We start from the raw sequence: 15,004 nt of genomic DNA, 5'->3' as shown, positions 1-15,004 counted from the left end.
TCAGGCATCCTGGCTGAGTGTCGTCTCTCTCCGTCGTGAGGCCAAGGCTTGTGATTCCTGCAAGTTTGGAGCCCAAGAACTGGGGCAACGCTTCAGAGTTCAGCCCTGAACAGGACTGTGACATCTGGTGTCGAAACCTGGGATGGAGAACCTGTTTGTCAGGTAAGGCGATGGAGAGTTTTGTTTTCTTTGTCTTTTCCTTTGCTTTTATTGACTTTCTCTTTGTTTTACTCAGTGCTATGGAGACTGCCTGGCTCCTGGCTCCCCAGTGTAACCTTTTTCTGTTCCTCCTTCCCCGGGGATGGTGCTGGCCGCACTGGACAGTGTTCGTCCTGGGGGGGAGCCCGGAACGCATAACCTGTCTTGGCCTTTCTGTTTCATTTCTCGCCAGCCGATGGGCAGAGTTTTTCTTCCCTGGGACCAAGATTCACATCTCTCTTTCACTGTCTTCATGTTCCTCTTTTGGTACCCACTGCTCTCCCTCTTCCTTCTTCTTTCGTCTCAGCTGCATTTACCCGGGCTGGCCAAACTCCTGCCCCCCCTGTACCCCAGCTTCCTCTCTGGGAGGCTGCAGGGTCAGAGCCAGGATGAAAACTCGAGCCCCTTTCCTTCTACTGCTGTCTTTACTACTTAGATCCTGACACCAAGAAGGGGCAATCCCTCCTGGAAATGCACTTCACCTCCCGGTCAGCCCCCTGATATTTGGCATAAACCCCAAAAGCTTGAAAAGGGGCCTCAGGCTCCACAAGCAGAACTTTAAACCTGGCCTTCAAGCTCTTTGACACCAGAGATGAGAAAGAGAGGAAACAGGGCTGGCAGCAGCCCCGAGAGCAGAAGGAAGCTTTTCCAGTGGTGGCTACTGCGACAGGAGAGGTTTTCCAGAGACGGAGATACCCTAGAAGTCCCTGCTTCCTCTGCAACCAGCTGGGTTGCAGAGGAAGAGAAATGCCCCAGGGAGCGGAGGTCACCAAGCCCGTGCTCACACTGTAGAAAGGAAGGGCACCCTTTATTCCTTCTGACATCTCCTGGCAAGCAGTCTCTAGCTTTCCTGTAGGGCTTTGGTTATACCAAAACTGGACAAACTGGTTAAACAAGTCACCAGGTCATGTTACCTTTATATCCAAAATAACCCACAAGGGGGAACCGTGACAGCCCCGGCACCCTGGGCCAGATTCACCTATCCTGAAGTCACCTTACAAGCTATTACTAAGGTGACAGAAAAGATCGGTTCTGAAACGGCTGTGCGTTGTCTGGGTTACCCCAGTCACTCGATTCACTGGCTGGAGTTGTATTAAATAATCACATCGCTCTTGATTATGTGCTAGGGGAACAAGGCGGGGTTTGCACTATTATCAATAAAACCTGTTGTGCATACATAAACAATTCAGGTCTTGTAGAAAACAACATTAAACAAATATGTGAGCAAGCAAAATGGCTACATAAATTTAATACCCCTAACAGATCAGAAAATTTTCTCTCCTCTTTCTTGCCTAACAGGACCTGGCTGCTACTTCTCCTAGGACCTTTGGTGTCATTTATATTACTGTTAATATTTGGCCCATGCTTATTTAACTCCCTGGTGGAAGTTTATATCTTCCAGATTCCAACAATTTCATCTCAAAGGCATGATGGTCAGAGGGTTTCAGCCTCTTCTTCAGGACCCAAATCCTCAATCCCTCAATGTCCTGGATCTCCATGCCTCTGCCTTTTGACCCCAAGAGTCAACCATGTAGGGATAGAAATAGGAGAGACAGGCGTGGCCTCTGGGTAGGAACAACACCCCTTTCCAGCAGGAAGCAGTTAGAGAAGATTGACCTTCGACCCTTTTCTCTGAAAGAATTCAGGCCTGACTGTCTCTGCAGGGGAAATGTTAGAGACAGAAAAACAACTGAGAGGTAATGAAATCAGAAAAACAGAAAGGAGGAAGCAGTTGCAGACAAACAATAAGGAGGAGACGGTTGCAGAAAAATAAAAAGAGGGAATGGTTATTTCAGTCTTGGGCAATGGGGTTATTAGGCCATTGAACACTGACCACAAGGGAGTGGAAGAACAGCATAAACAGTTATGGGAACATAATTTTTAAGTCATGTCCATACCTTGAAAGAATTCAGTCTCCAAAACAGTGACGTACAGTTATGAATAGTTATAACTAACCTTTATATCAACATAAACTACTAGCATATAAAAAGAAAAACATAGAAGTAGACAGGGTCTTCTCCACTTGCAGGGACAGACCCGTTTCCTCTTGGGAAATGTACTTTTGCTTTGCACCCTTAAACTTCACTTGCAATAAATCCTTCACGCATCCTGGCTGAGTGTCTGTCACCTCTCTCCATTGTGGGCCAAGGCTTGTGATTCCTCCAAGCCTGCAGCCCAAGAACTGGGACAACACTTCAAAGTTCAGCCATGAACAGGACTGTGACACCCCCATAGTTACTTTTGGAGGTGCTGGGGATTAGAACTTTATATCTTTTTGGTGGGTGACACAATTCAACCCATTACAGATTCAAAAAATCATGAAACTAAACTATCCATTGTACAGGCACATGTGCAAAGGTAATAAAAACTATCTTCAAAAATCAATAGAATTCACTTCCTCTTTCTCTTTCCTTCCCATCCTGAGCATTCCAGTTCTAAGCCCTTAGGCGGGGCCAAGCAAGGTAGGCATCTCTGCCAGGTGAGGGGAGCCACGGAGGCTCAGACCAGGAAGTCCAAGCCCATGAGAGGCAAGGGCATCAGCACAGAAGAATGATTTGGTTCAAGACTCCAGAGCCAGAGTGGAGTGAGCCTGTCTCCTTGGTGATGACAGCTGGTGTGGGAGGTAGGAGTTCTAGCGAGGTAAGAAGAAATGTCCACAGGGGAGCAATTTGGAGCAGAGTGTCCGTGGTGTAAGGAGCATGTCCTGGCAAGAGGTGTTAGAACTGAGGTGGGGTGTTTGGGCCTCCGTGGGGGGTGTGGGGGTTGCCTCTTGAGGTGCAGAGCCTGAGCAGGGTGAGGAGGGCACTCACGCAGGGAAAGTGGCAGAGATGGTGATGTGAAATTGGTTATGTACAGGAAGACTGATCAAATAAATATATTATGGATGACTGGCTCTCAATCTCTCAGAAAAGGTAGAAAAGCCAGAGTTCACCTGGTGGCTTTAGATTGGAAGAAGGGGTATTGGTATATAGTCATGATGTGCAATATTATAGACATGGAAATAAACACACATGTAAATGTACTGAACGAATGTGTGCGTGTTTGTGTATGTGTGCATTTCTACCTAAGCTCTGTCTACGGAGAAGGCCTGGAAATAGGAACACCCCAACAGCACGGAACATGCCTACCATCCCGCCCTTAGTTCCGCACAAAAAGAAATCAGGGCTCCTTGATGGAAATAACTGATTTCAGTGCCAGGATCGTAGAACATGCTATTGTGCCAGAAGGTGAAAAAGTGTTCACAAGATGAAGGAGATATGGCAAAATGCCATAGAGCTTGAATGAGCTCCCACTGGTCAAATCTGGGGACCATTAAATAAAATGGGGAGCCTTAAATTCATAGGGATATCAATAAATTAATTAATTGAAAGTCTGGTGAACGTTGCTATGTTTACATAGTTTCAAAGCACACCTCCCCTCTACACAGACACACACTCACACACACGTTTTTAGTATTAATAATAGAGAGTCACTTCACAGTGGGGAAGGCTGGCAGACACCACTTTAGTCAAGTGATAAAGGGGACATGAGCGGCAATAAGATGCATCAAAAATGCGTGACACTGATAGGACGCAAAGAGAACACAGCGTCACTTTGATGATGTTCCTGCTCACGATATGTAATCTGATTCTAAGCATGAGGAGACAGGTCCCTTTAGCATCGCAGCACCACGCGGGTGCTCTCCGGTGCCTGCCACCAGCCATCCCTGTCCCCGGGGAGCCTCCTTCCTGAGCGGGCGATCGAGGGCAGCCTGGGGCCCGGCCTCAGCCCAGCTCCCCGAGGGCGAGGAGGCGAGCCCGGGGCGCACGTCCTGCTCCGCCCGGGCTCTGCGGCGCTGGTGCCGGCGGGGTCCGCCCGGCCCCGGGGGGCGCGCGGGGGTCGGGGCGACCGTTCACAACGCCCCGGCTGCCAGACTGGCCGCGCTGTCCACGTGGGCAGGGGCGGTGTTGTTCAGGTGGCAGGGATCCAAGGCGGAGCCTTCCTCCCCTCCGGGTCCACCCACCGCCCCTCCCCACCCCCGACCCAGAAAAGCACACGCACACAAAAAACTTTTGCCACACTATTAATATATTCGCGTTTCCTCCCACTTTCCCAATGGGCTACCAGCTGCAGAACTCCTGAATAGAAAGCTTAATTGTGCTTTGTCATGCAGAGTACCTCGATTTTCTATAGAAGGTTACAAAGGGCCATTTGAAGTATTTCTTTCTCGCCTAATACTGAGCCATTTGCATAGGGCACCTCCGCGCCTGCCAGACCCAGGTAGCAGCGCCGGAGCTCCGGGGGGCTCCCCCCGGAACAAAACTTAGTGCGGTTCCCCAAGGGCGCCCTAGCCCGCCTCGAGCCCAGCATTTGGACTTTTCTCTGCGTCCCCTCCGGTCACGGCCAGCGCGGGCAGCTGATTTGGAGGCCGGGAAGCCTGAGGCCTGCAGGCTGCGGTGCCCAGCCCCGCCTGCCGACCTCTCAGCGGCCTCGGCCCAGCCGGGCCCCTCCAGCCCGGGCGGCCTGTTCGAGCCTGGGTCTCCGGGTCTCCCGAGCCCAAGTGGTGTTTTCCATCTGCCACCACGCGGGCCCCCCCCCACCCGCTCGCCTGCCACGCAAGGCCCGAGAGAGATGCTCAAGGAACTGGAAGTTGATTCTGATTGGGGTCCCACGCTGTTCGTTTCTCCCGGTTGATTGACAGGGCTGCCTTCCGCATATCTTTTCTTGTTGCTTGTTTTGACAGCTCCAATCCAGGTCTATGTGACATAGAAAGCCCATAAAATCCTAATTTCATTATTAATTTTATTTCATTGCAGTATAGGTTTTTACCCTCACACCTGCGTGGCAGGGTGTAATTCTATTAATAAAAAAAATCAACATATTCATTGCATGTCTTTTCCCTGATGATATATTGTGAGCAGTGTGAGTTGAAAAAGAGCCATTTATTCCCACCGTGAATGAGCCTGCATGGGGCGGGAGCTTCACCTGCCCCTTAGTCAATTAGGAATGTATCGAAAAGTCTAGCAGAAAACGAGTTAAATTAACCGTTCGCTAATTTCCTTGTGTCCCTCCTACATAATCCCCCCTTTTCAGCTTGCCCCAGAAATTACCACATGTTGCAAGGTTCAAATAGTGCCTAATGAAACAGTGACTAAACGCTTCTCCCTCCAGCGCCACCGACGGCGGAGCCCTTTCGCTGGCCTTCAAAGCGGGCGCGGTCTCGTGGTCCTGGTTCCCGTATCCTTGATGAAAAAGAAAGAAAGAAAGAAGTTTCTTTGACAGGCAAAAAAAAAAAAGCTGTCAATAACTCTGGATTCAGCGGGTGAAACTACATTGCTGCCCACCCACTTCCTGCCACCGACCACGCGGTGGGATTCCGAGATGCTGTAGGGACCGTAGGGTTAGCATCCTACCCCCTTCCGGGAGAGCTGCGGTCCTGGCGTCAGCGTTGAGCCAGGGCCGGGGGAGATCGGATGGGGAGATCCGCCTGGGAAATAAAGGAGAGGGAGGAAGAGACTGACCACCACTAGGCAAGCAGATGCACAGACAAGAAAAAAAAAAAAAGAGAGAGAGAGAGAGAGACCGACAGACAAACGCACAGCCAAGCCTCAGCTACCATCTCTCAAGTTAAAACCACGTGTCTGGCTTAAGCAACTCATCCGCCCCTTGAAGGCGTTTTGAAGGCTTGAGATGCAAGACCCTAATAATTAATTGTGGTCATTAATTAATTAAGGAGGAAAGGGGGCAGGTGGCTTGCTGCTGCGTGACTCCAAACAATTTAAATTAGGCTTTATGAAGACTGTCTGCAAAAGTATGCCCTCCCTCTCCTTCCTAGTCGGTCTCTTTCACGCTCTCAAAAATTTCCACTATGATCCTCCGCGGTCAGGGCGGGCAGAGGTGCGCACGCTGCTCGAGCCCTGCCCAGCAAACTGAGGACAAGCTGGCTTCATCTCCTTGTCGCCGGCTGCGGCCCACAGGCAGGGAGCTCTTTCCCACCGGGAGCAACTCCCACCTGCCTTTTTTTTTCTTTGCACCTGCTGTGGGTGGTTTCTCCCTTGAACTTCAGAAATCAAGGAGTTGCCTAGAATTAGTCTCGCTATACGGTGCTCACAAGCTAAATATTGCTACATTATCTCTGTTCTCCTCCCCCTTCTCTCTTCTCTCTCCCTCCTCTCTTCTCTTTCCTCCCTCTCGATAGAGACTTGAGTCCCCTGTTTGAAATGGGCCAGCTAATACAAAGTCATCAAAGCACTATGGTTCTTGTCTTAAAGTGACAGCCTGCTTTATGGGGCTGTTTGAAATACTCCCCTTGCTTTTCAATGTCTCTCTATCCATCTTTGTCTGCTCTTCAGAAAAGGGGACAATATAAAGCTCAGCCTGGCGAGCTCCCCATGCTCAGGCCTGGGCAGTGCCAACCTCCGCCTTTAAGCAGATTGAAATTGTCACTGCTTCATTAATCTGAAACTAGTTACTTTCTTAAGCACACAGCACACACTTCCGATCTGTTGGGATTCACTCAGAGGAGCCCCTGGGGGCTTCCTGGGTTTGGAATTTGGGAGGCTCAACAAAGTACAGCAAGGGTTCAGGAAAACACAGCGCTCAGCTCAGCTGGAAGACAAGCAGTGCCCAGTGCAGAAGGGCGGCGTTGACATCAGTATATCAAGAGAGCACAAAAAGCTATTTTCAGAGAAAATGGGATGCTCAGAATTTTGGAGGGTGCACTTGAGAATAAGAAGTCTGTTAGGGCAGCAGACAAGGATATCTATCTCCACATGGAGTCTCATCAGGGACTGTGAAGTCTCCCACAGGCTTCAGATTTTCTTTCTCCAAGCAGAAGAAACTTGCATCCAAATTTCTTTGGAAGTTAGAGTTTTGCTGTTTTTTAGTTTTCAGTTTTTTATTATTTTTTTTTAATCTGAGCTCTGATTCAACTCTGTTCCTAAGAGATCTCTTCAAGTTTCTGTTCTTCTTTGGCCCCTCCCTAGTTCCAGCCTGCGTTACATACTCCAGGTGTCAGAGCTTTAGGTATAGGAGCCCTGGGTTCCTCTGGGATTTCTCATCTTCTGTGCGACAAGCTGCCTCTTTTCTTTACTCCTCCACCATTAGCAAAAGACAATGCAAAAGATTCTTCTGCTTTTAATATTTCTAGCTGGCTTGGAATAGCAAGTTTTTCAATTCCACTCTAATTTAGGGAAGAAATGTGGACTTTTTTTTTTTAAAGAGAAGCTCAATTTTCAGTAATGTGAGCCTAAAGATTTATAAAATAGATTTATATTAAATTATGTTAATAGAAGCCTAGTAAATGCACCATTTAATTGCATGGGAAAAAATGTTCCCTTTTAAAAGGTCTGTCACCTTAACAGGTACATTCAAAGATTCCCTGTGAATAATGAAGATAGGAACAATTGCTTTGAAGCACGGAGCTGCATTCATCGTCTAGGACAGCTTTAGGCTGTGTTTGGAGAAGATGGGAGGAGCTCCTTTGAAAGGAGTGATTGCTCCTTTAAACTCAATTTCCTAGAGCAAATAGGTTCTATTGGAAGTGTCATTCTCCTCAACTCTCTCGCACCCTTAAGGCTGGGCTTGAGATCCCACCCCAGGGCTCTTCTCCTAGTCTCTGGTGACATTCAGCTTATTTCTCCTCCTCTCCCAACCCAACTAGGAGCACCTGCCCACCTCCCTCAAAGAAATCTCTAGGAGGGCCATGAAAAGTGAGAGGAACCTGCAGGAAAGGTACAAGTGGGAGGGGGAAAAAAACTGGTAAAAGTTACTCTTCTCTTTCTACCTATGGACTCTACAACCACTACCAATGCACAACTCTCTCTCTCTCTCTCACACACACACATGTATATGATGCTTACATGCACGACACACGTGTATACACACAGACCCTGTCACCCTCTGTGACCACTTTTATTTAGAACAACTACCTTTTTGGCAATTGTCTGACCACAGTCAGACAGGACCAAGCAAAACGCATTTCTAACCCTGATCAGATATAATTGGACAGAACAGATGGGGAGTGGGGATGGCGTGAGGAGAGGGAGGGAGAGACCAGAAATCAAAGACTCCACATCCCAGAGGGTGGGCAATGGGGTGGGGGCTGAGCCGTGATGACCATTTCAAACCGCTTTAGAATAAGGACCCCAGAAGGAAGGAGGTCTACCGGCACCAATGCCTCTATCTTCTGGGCCCACTGACACCCTAAAGATGGGCTACTGGGTCCCTTTCGCCTTTCACGGGATTTACAATTGAGATGACTTGCCTGGTGCCACTATCAGTGTCAGACCCTTGGCCTTGGGCATTTGTTGGTCGCTGAGTGGGAGGGTGTAGGGGAAAGGTCTTGGCTCCTCCTCTCTGCTCTGAATGTCTGGGCTGGCCCAGGGCACAGGGGTGAGAGGTCATCCTTCCTGCTCTGCATCCCACCCTCACCTCTTTTCCAGTTTAAAGCTACCGTGGGACTTGTTCTCAAAAAGTTGGATTCAACCACAACTGACTCCTGCTGCTCACCGATTTTTCTCTTAGTGGAACAAGTCCCTGGTTTCTAATCCTCATTTTTGGTTTCTTTCTCTTCCCATTCTATGTGTATAGGCCTCTAGGAGGTAATACTTTGGGAGAACAGAGTTCTGTTGCTGTTTTTCAAGTGGGGGCATATTGAAAACTGGTATCCAATGCTTCTCAGGTGGAGAAAGTGTCAAGGGTGACCTCATACATCTTAAACTTTCCTCTTAAAGAAATCTAGCTGTGTCACTTAGCATGTTTGATCTCAAGGTTATTTAGCAGAGTATTTGTGTGTCTGGGTGTTAGCTGAGGTATTCTTAACCTAAAGTGAAACTGTAGGCCTTTAAAATCAGACAGATTCCAGATTAACAAAGCCTTATTCTGATTTGAAAACTTCAAAAACATCAACTGATTTTTTTTTTGAGGGGGTGGAGCTTGGGAGAATGTAAAATCTATCCTAGTGGAGTAGGAGACCTCATACTCCATTCGGAAAGTAACAAAAGGTCCACCCGGGCATGGAATGTCTTGGAGGGAGGACCTCCCTGGGAACTCTGGGGAATCTTTCTTTTTACGGAGTGTCCCAAGTTTAAGTAGGGATCTTTACCGGAATCTTTTTGCCTCTGAAGAGAAACACATTGCTTATTCGTCCTTCCCTAGGGAATTTTCCCCAAGATGAGAGCGAGAGAGGCTGAGGCCATCAAGCGGACCGAAACCAGCCAGGGAGGGCTGGCACCGCGTCTCTCCTCGCACGGCAGCACCAGGTGTTGCAAGCGCCTGGCTCCACGGTCCCCGCGGTGCAGGGCCTGGGGTCGGGGACCAGGGCGAGGCTCGGAGGCGGGGTCTAGACCGGTCATGGACTTGAGGTAGGGCCGGACCAGAGCGCGGGAGGCAGAGGCCCGGGTGAAGATGGCAGGGGGACAGAAGGGTCTGCCCACTGCCCAGATGAAGCTTCGCTTTGGGCAGGAGCACAGAGAGCGGCAGCAGGGGCTCTTTGTCCTTCTGATTTCCTGCGAAGGAATTATTCTCCTCCAACGCCTGTTCTTTGCGCCTGCAAACTCCCTTCCTCCCACCTCTGTTCCCGCGCGCGGAGACGCTTGTTTCTTGGGGAGAAAGGAAACAGGATGGTTAGGAAAGGCCGCGGGCCTGCGCCTCCTCCCTTTCGGCCTGGGGCTCTGAGAGCGAGAGAGGGAGGAAAGCGATCCCGAGGCCCGGCAGGGGTGAGCCGGCTGCCTGGGACCTCTGCGAAGGTCGGCTCAGCGCGTCGCACAAAGCGGCGGCAGCTCCGCATTCAGCAAGGCACAGAGCGGTCCCTCCTCCCGCCTGCCCCGGCCCGTGCGGGAATGGCAGTTGGCGGGCCTCGGGGGTCTGAGAGACGGGTTTGCCTTCTCCCCGAGCCTGCCGAGTGTGTTGGCGCAGAGAAGAACGGGTGGGGAGCGCAACACCCAGGGAAAACCGTGGTCACAGTCTTCCTGCTTCCTCATTCTCAAACTAGCTTCCAAAGTTTTAGAGCCCCAGCAGCACCTGGTGAGGCTTCAGTTCCGACCTTCCTAAAGTAAATCGGACCTAAAGAGATTGTGTATGTGTGATGTAAACAATTGTCTGCAGCTTGAATCTAGTGGGCGGCATCTTTATAGAAAGCAAGCAGAAATCACACCCATGGGTGTTCATGGGACTCAGCTTGCAAGGAGTGAGACCTCCTAGTTTCCATGTAGCCAGCTTCTTCACTTCTCTCCCTTAGATGGGGCAGGTCCAGGCTGCACTGAGGAAAGAGCCAGGTTGCCCTGCTGAGGGAAGAGCTAGAAGGAAGTCGTCTCTGCACCAGGCTCGCAGGAGTTGACTCTGCTAGGCAACGGGAAGGGAGGGATTAGAAGGAAGCCAATCCAATTCTCAGAATTAGGAAGTGGACATCAAAAAAAAAAAAAAAGACAAGAAAAAGAAAAAAAGGAGGAGAAGGAGGAGAAAGAAGAAGAAAAAAGAAGAAAGAAGAAAAAAGGAACGAAAGAGAAAATAAAAGGAAGGCTTAAGTTAGGGAGACCAGGAAAAAAACAAAACAACCAAGGGTCCAAAGGCATCTCTCGGCTGTTTTGAGAAAGTGAGATTGTAAATCTCTGGACAGAATACTTCCCTGTCCTTGACTTTATTTTCTCAGCCACTGAGGGAAATCAGCTAATTTCCCAGCTATACAGACAACCAGGAACATTTCTAGTCACCTGCAGCATCATTTGTAAGTTTCTGTGCCTTTGGTTTCTGTCAGATGGATTGCTGCTCTTCCCAGAACTATTCTCACTATGCAAATTCCTTTACATACTTCAAGTTTTAGTACTGAGAGAGAAGAAGAAAAAGAAGGGGAGAGGGAGGGAGGAACTGCCACAGAAAATAACAATAGGTAAGGGATTCCCACCCTTCCTTGCTAAATAAAAGTTTTACCTGTCATTGTCAGTGTCACTCTAAATGAAGTGATTGGTCCTGTCAACTGTGACGAGGTACTTGAGGATAGAGGGGACTGCCTGGTAGGTGGCATTATCACTAAAGATATCTCCTTGTAAGAAGTTTCTGTTACATAGAAAACCTACAGAGCCCCAAACTCCCTCAGCCAGAAGACTCACATTACCAAGTTCTAGTCAACATTTTCCTCTAAGTTTTCAGACAGTTTTTCTGTCTACGCCTTTCCCTAAACATGGGGGGGGGGCGGGAGGCGGAGCAGAGAAGATGAGGAGAGCAAAATCACAAATTTAAAATTTTCATTTTGTTTCATTTATTTAAATAAATATAAATATAAATTTTATATAAAACTATTCACATACAAAGGGACTTCCAGCGACTTGGATCTTAAACTCTCCCCAGGCAAAATTTCAGACAGCAAGACCTACAGGGTTTGATTTTTCTAAATTATTTGCAACGTCAATGTTTTCATTTTAAAACAACAACAACAACAACAACAACAACAACAACAAAATAATCGAGAAACCCTGCGTTCTTATCAGGTTCTGAAAGACGGTAGGGATGGGGAAATGGCATTCGCTTTCAAAAACCCCCATACAGTGTTAAACTTCAAGCAACCCTGTTTTTCCTTTGTTACAAGATGAGGCTGAGTTGAATTCTAGGTTATTTACATTGTTTAAAAACAATCCATAAACTTGGAGTGGAGTCCCAAATAAACAGGTCAAAGAGACCCCAGGGTCAGGCCCGGCTTGTATATCCCGGGACTTCATTTGTTTCTTCTCCAGATGGGATCCCTGCAATTACGAGGATTTGGGCCCCTGGATCCTCCCCCCACCCCACCCCACGTTGGAGTGGCTTGGGGCTGGCAGGAGCCGATGTTGTGAGGGGGTAGGCGACCTTCCCTCATAAAAGGGAAATCTCCTTGTCGTCGTTGGCTGAGGCCGGCGACAAGGAGTCCTCGTCCTCCGAGCGCGCGTAGTGCGCCTGGCTGCCAACGCACTTGCAGCCCGCGTGACTGTTCCTCTGCGTGCCCTTCCCCTCCTTCTTGTGCTTCACCCGACGGTTCTGAAACCAGATTTTCACCTGCTTCTCCGACAGGTTCAGATACGTGGCAATTTCGATCCTCCGGAGTCGAGACAGGTACATATTGGAAGAGAATTCTCGCTCCAGCTCCAGGAGCTGAGTGCTCGTGAACGCTGTCCTCATCCTCTTGCCGTTGGGTACCTGGCTGGCGTCGGAGCCTCCTGCGAACCGACCAAGAGAGGACAGAGAGGTAAGGCTCGCGGGAGCCCCCCCCCCCATCCCACGTGCCATCCTTTGGAGAGGACACCTCTCTGGAACCCACCCGCGAAGCCCACCTGTATCCTTTCCCGTTTCATGGCGCGTCGTTGGTTGGGGAGGAAAGAGATGCTCAAAGCAATTGAAAGCCTTTGATGCGTGGGACGTAAAGTCAGAGGATTAAAGGGGGGGGGACTTGCACTATATCATCGTCTCTCTTAAGCCTAACGGAGAGGCGCGCAGGCTTAGCCAAAAACATCAAAATGCTTTAGCCAGCCAGATGCAAGGATGATGCACTTAAGTTCAAACACACCCACCCAAACCTGGAACAGTTAACCTCCGGTCTCTCTAATGTCACGTTTGAGGTCCCCAAGACCCCGATATTACGCGACACTGAGCACCAGCACCAGGAGTGAAGCGCAGCAGGCTGCGTGGAGAGGTTGGCAAGCCAGCTTCCACCCGCGTGGGACTTCTGGGGACGACTGCACTGTTGCACTAAAAGCCCCTCCTTCCTCCCCACCCCGCCCCCGGGCTCCCACTTCCTCCTCTGCAGGCGGAAAGTTTGCTCCCGGGAGCACTAAAGGCGCAGCGCACAGGTACCCAAAGACCCGCCCTACCCATGGTGAGGCAGTGGAATCTCCGCGGGTCCGCCACGTTGTAGGTGGTGGCGGCGCAGACAGGTGCGTGGTGCTGGGGGTGCCCCAGGGCCGCTGCGGCTGCCGCTGCCGCCGCCGCTGCCGCTGCCGCAGCGGCTGAGCCGGGCTGCTGGGGCTGATGGTGGTGATGGTGGTGCTGCGGCGGGTGGTGGTGATGGTGCGCGTGGCTCACCCGCGGGCAAAACTGCGCGTCCCCAGGACCCGAAGAGAACTGGCTCTTGAGCAGAGGCAGGGCCCCGGCACCCCCAGTCGCCCCGCTGCCCCCAGCCCCGGTACCCCCGGCTCCTGCGCCCCCGCCGCCGGCGCCCACGGGCCCCCGAGAGGAGTGCAGGTGAGAAGTGACGCAGAGAGGGCACACGCAGAAAGCGCCGCTCTTGCGGGACGGGCAGCCTGGCCCGGACACGGACATCACCAATGGGGCCGGCATGCCCAGCGGGATGAAGAAATCCGGCCCGGGGTGCGGCTCAGGCAGCGAGGGCGCAGGCCGCGAGGAGTCCTTGATGATGAGCGAGTCGACATAGAAGGAGCGCGACATGTCGAGAGGGGTGGGTGGCTGGAAGGCCCGGCCGGCCACGGCGACCCCTCCCCTCTCGTGTTCTGAGCTCTGCCCCGGGAGCTGCGTGGACGCCGGCGGTCAAACCCTTGGGGACGCAAAGGTGTAGGAGTCTGGGCCGGGAACAAAGGGGTCCCCGGAGAGGGCTGGTCCTCGCGTCCCCCGCCCGGCGCCCCGGCTCCGGGATTTTATAGCCCCCACCCCGGCACGTGATGCTGCGGAGTACCGCTCGGCTCAGGCTCCTCCGCGGCTCCCCACCCTCGGGATAGGCTGCCCGAGTCACAACAGAAGCGGCGAGGAGGGGCGGGCGCGCGGCAGGGAAGAACGCGGGGGAGGGGGAGGGGGGGAGACTTTGCAAAGTGTAGGTTTTGTTAATTTCCCGGGGAGGCCGGCCTCCTCCCCCTCTTTCTCCACGCTTTCCCGAGAAATCACTGCGCTGCGTCCTTCATTCCTAGCCTGGGCCCCAGCCCAACTCTTCCCCGCGCCCTGCCACAGAGCGCACCAGGTGGGGACTTGGAGGCCTTTTAAATGGGAATGCCCAGGGTTCCCAGCAACTCTGTGCCAGCGGTGGCTGCGGCCGGGTGAAGTGCGAGGCCTGCGGTTTGGAGCAGCATTGCGCAAGCGTTGGACCCGCATCCCTCCAGTCCCGGAGCGCGGCTCCGGTCACGGTCACACCTACTCCTGTCCCCCAGCTTTGAGACTTAACCAAAGTGATTCAGGTGGTTAGTTCGCGACAGATCCAGCGTAACAGGGAGGTCTCCCAGCTAAGAAGCCGCCAAACTTTTCATTCTGATGCTTGTAAGTCTTTGTCCTTAGGAGGGCCACTCAGACCGACGACCGTTCCATGTGCCCTTTCTAATCTGCAGCTCTCCCCTGCCACCCAGAGATGGTGAAGAGTCACCCTTTTCTTTCTACAAGTGGTGTCACCACTGCATTTCCAGTCCAACCCTACAAACTCCATCCCAAAGATTTTGGAAAGAGGACCCCAAACACCAGCTCTCCAGGAGGAGCCTGGGCAGAGACTGGAGAAGACCTTTGCTTAGAATCTGGTGATCTCGTGCCCCTCTCAGTTTTACTAAGCTTGGGTAGCTGGCAAGGCTAACCAGGAAGCACTCTTTCCTCTGCTTCCCAAAAGCCCAGAAAGGATGAAGGGCATTGAGTCGCCCAAGGAATCCTGCCTCCAGCTATGAGAAATGCTTGGTAAAGCAAATCTCTCTGGGTGATGCAGTCACTGGAAGACTACTGTGCCCCTAGTTATGTGAGTGAAGGTGGCTACGGAGGTTGGGGCTATTGATCTTTGGGCAAGGCAGCAGAGGGGACAGTTCTTTCTCTTCCTCTCCCCCTGCAGAAAAACGGCCAGAGCAGGGAGGCTGGGTAGCAGCTACAAGTTCCGATC

General features: G+C 51.3%; 1 protein-coding gene across 1 annotated transcript; it reads right to left on the bottom strand.

Moving 5' to 3' along the window:
* Window positions 1-11,423: 11,423 nt before the first annotated feature.
* Window positions 11,424-13,903, bottom strand: GSX2 (GS homeobox 2). Its single transcript, XM_045533037.1, has 2 exons — window positions 13,017-13,903; window positions 11,424-12,365 (listed from the first exon to the last, which is right to left on the bottom strand). The coding sequence occupies exons 1-2, from the start codon at window positions 13,588-13,590 to the stop codon at window positions 12,025-12,027; spliced, it is 915 nt and encodes a 304-aa protein (XP_045388993.1). The 5' UTR covers window positions 13,591-13,903; the 3' UTR covers window positions 11,424-12,024.
* Between the last annotated feature and the right edge of the window lie 1,101 nt (window positions 13,904-15,004).

The sequence above is a fragment of the Lemur catta genome, chromosome 19 (genome assembly GCF_020740605.2).
Source record: "Lemur catta isolate mLemCat1 chromosome 19, mLemCat1.pri, whole genome shotgun sequence".
Lineage (NCBI taxonomy): Eukaryota > Metazoa > Chordata > Mammalia > Primates > Lemuridae > Lemur > Lemur catta.
The sequence above is the reverse complement of the archived record's forward strand: the minus strand, read 5'-3'. Positions and strand labels throughout refer to the sequence as shown.

Excerpts from the sequence above, each read along its gene's own strand:
- GSX2 (XM_045533037.1), bottom strand. The coding sequence starts at position 13,590 with ATGTCGCGCTCCTTCTATGTCGACTCGCTCATCATCAAGGACTCCTCG. Across the intron at positions 12,366-13,016 it reads ATTCCACTGCCTCACCATGG|GAGGCTCCGACGCCAGCCAG; the intron begins GTAGGGCGGGTC and ends GTCGGTTCGCAG.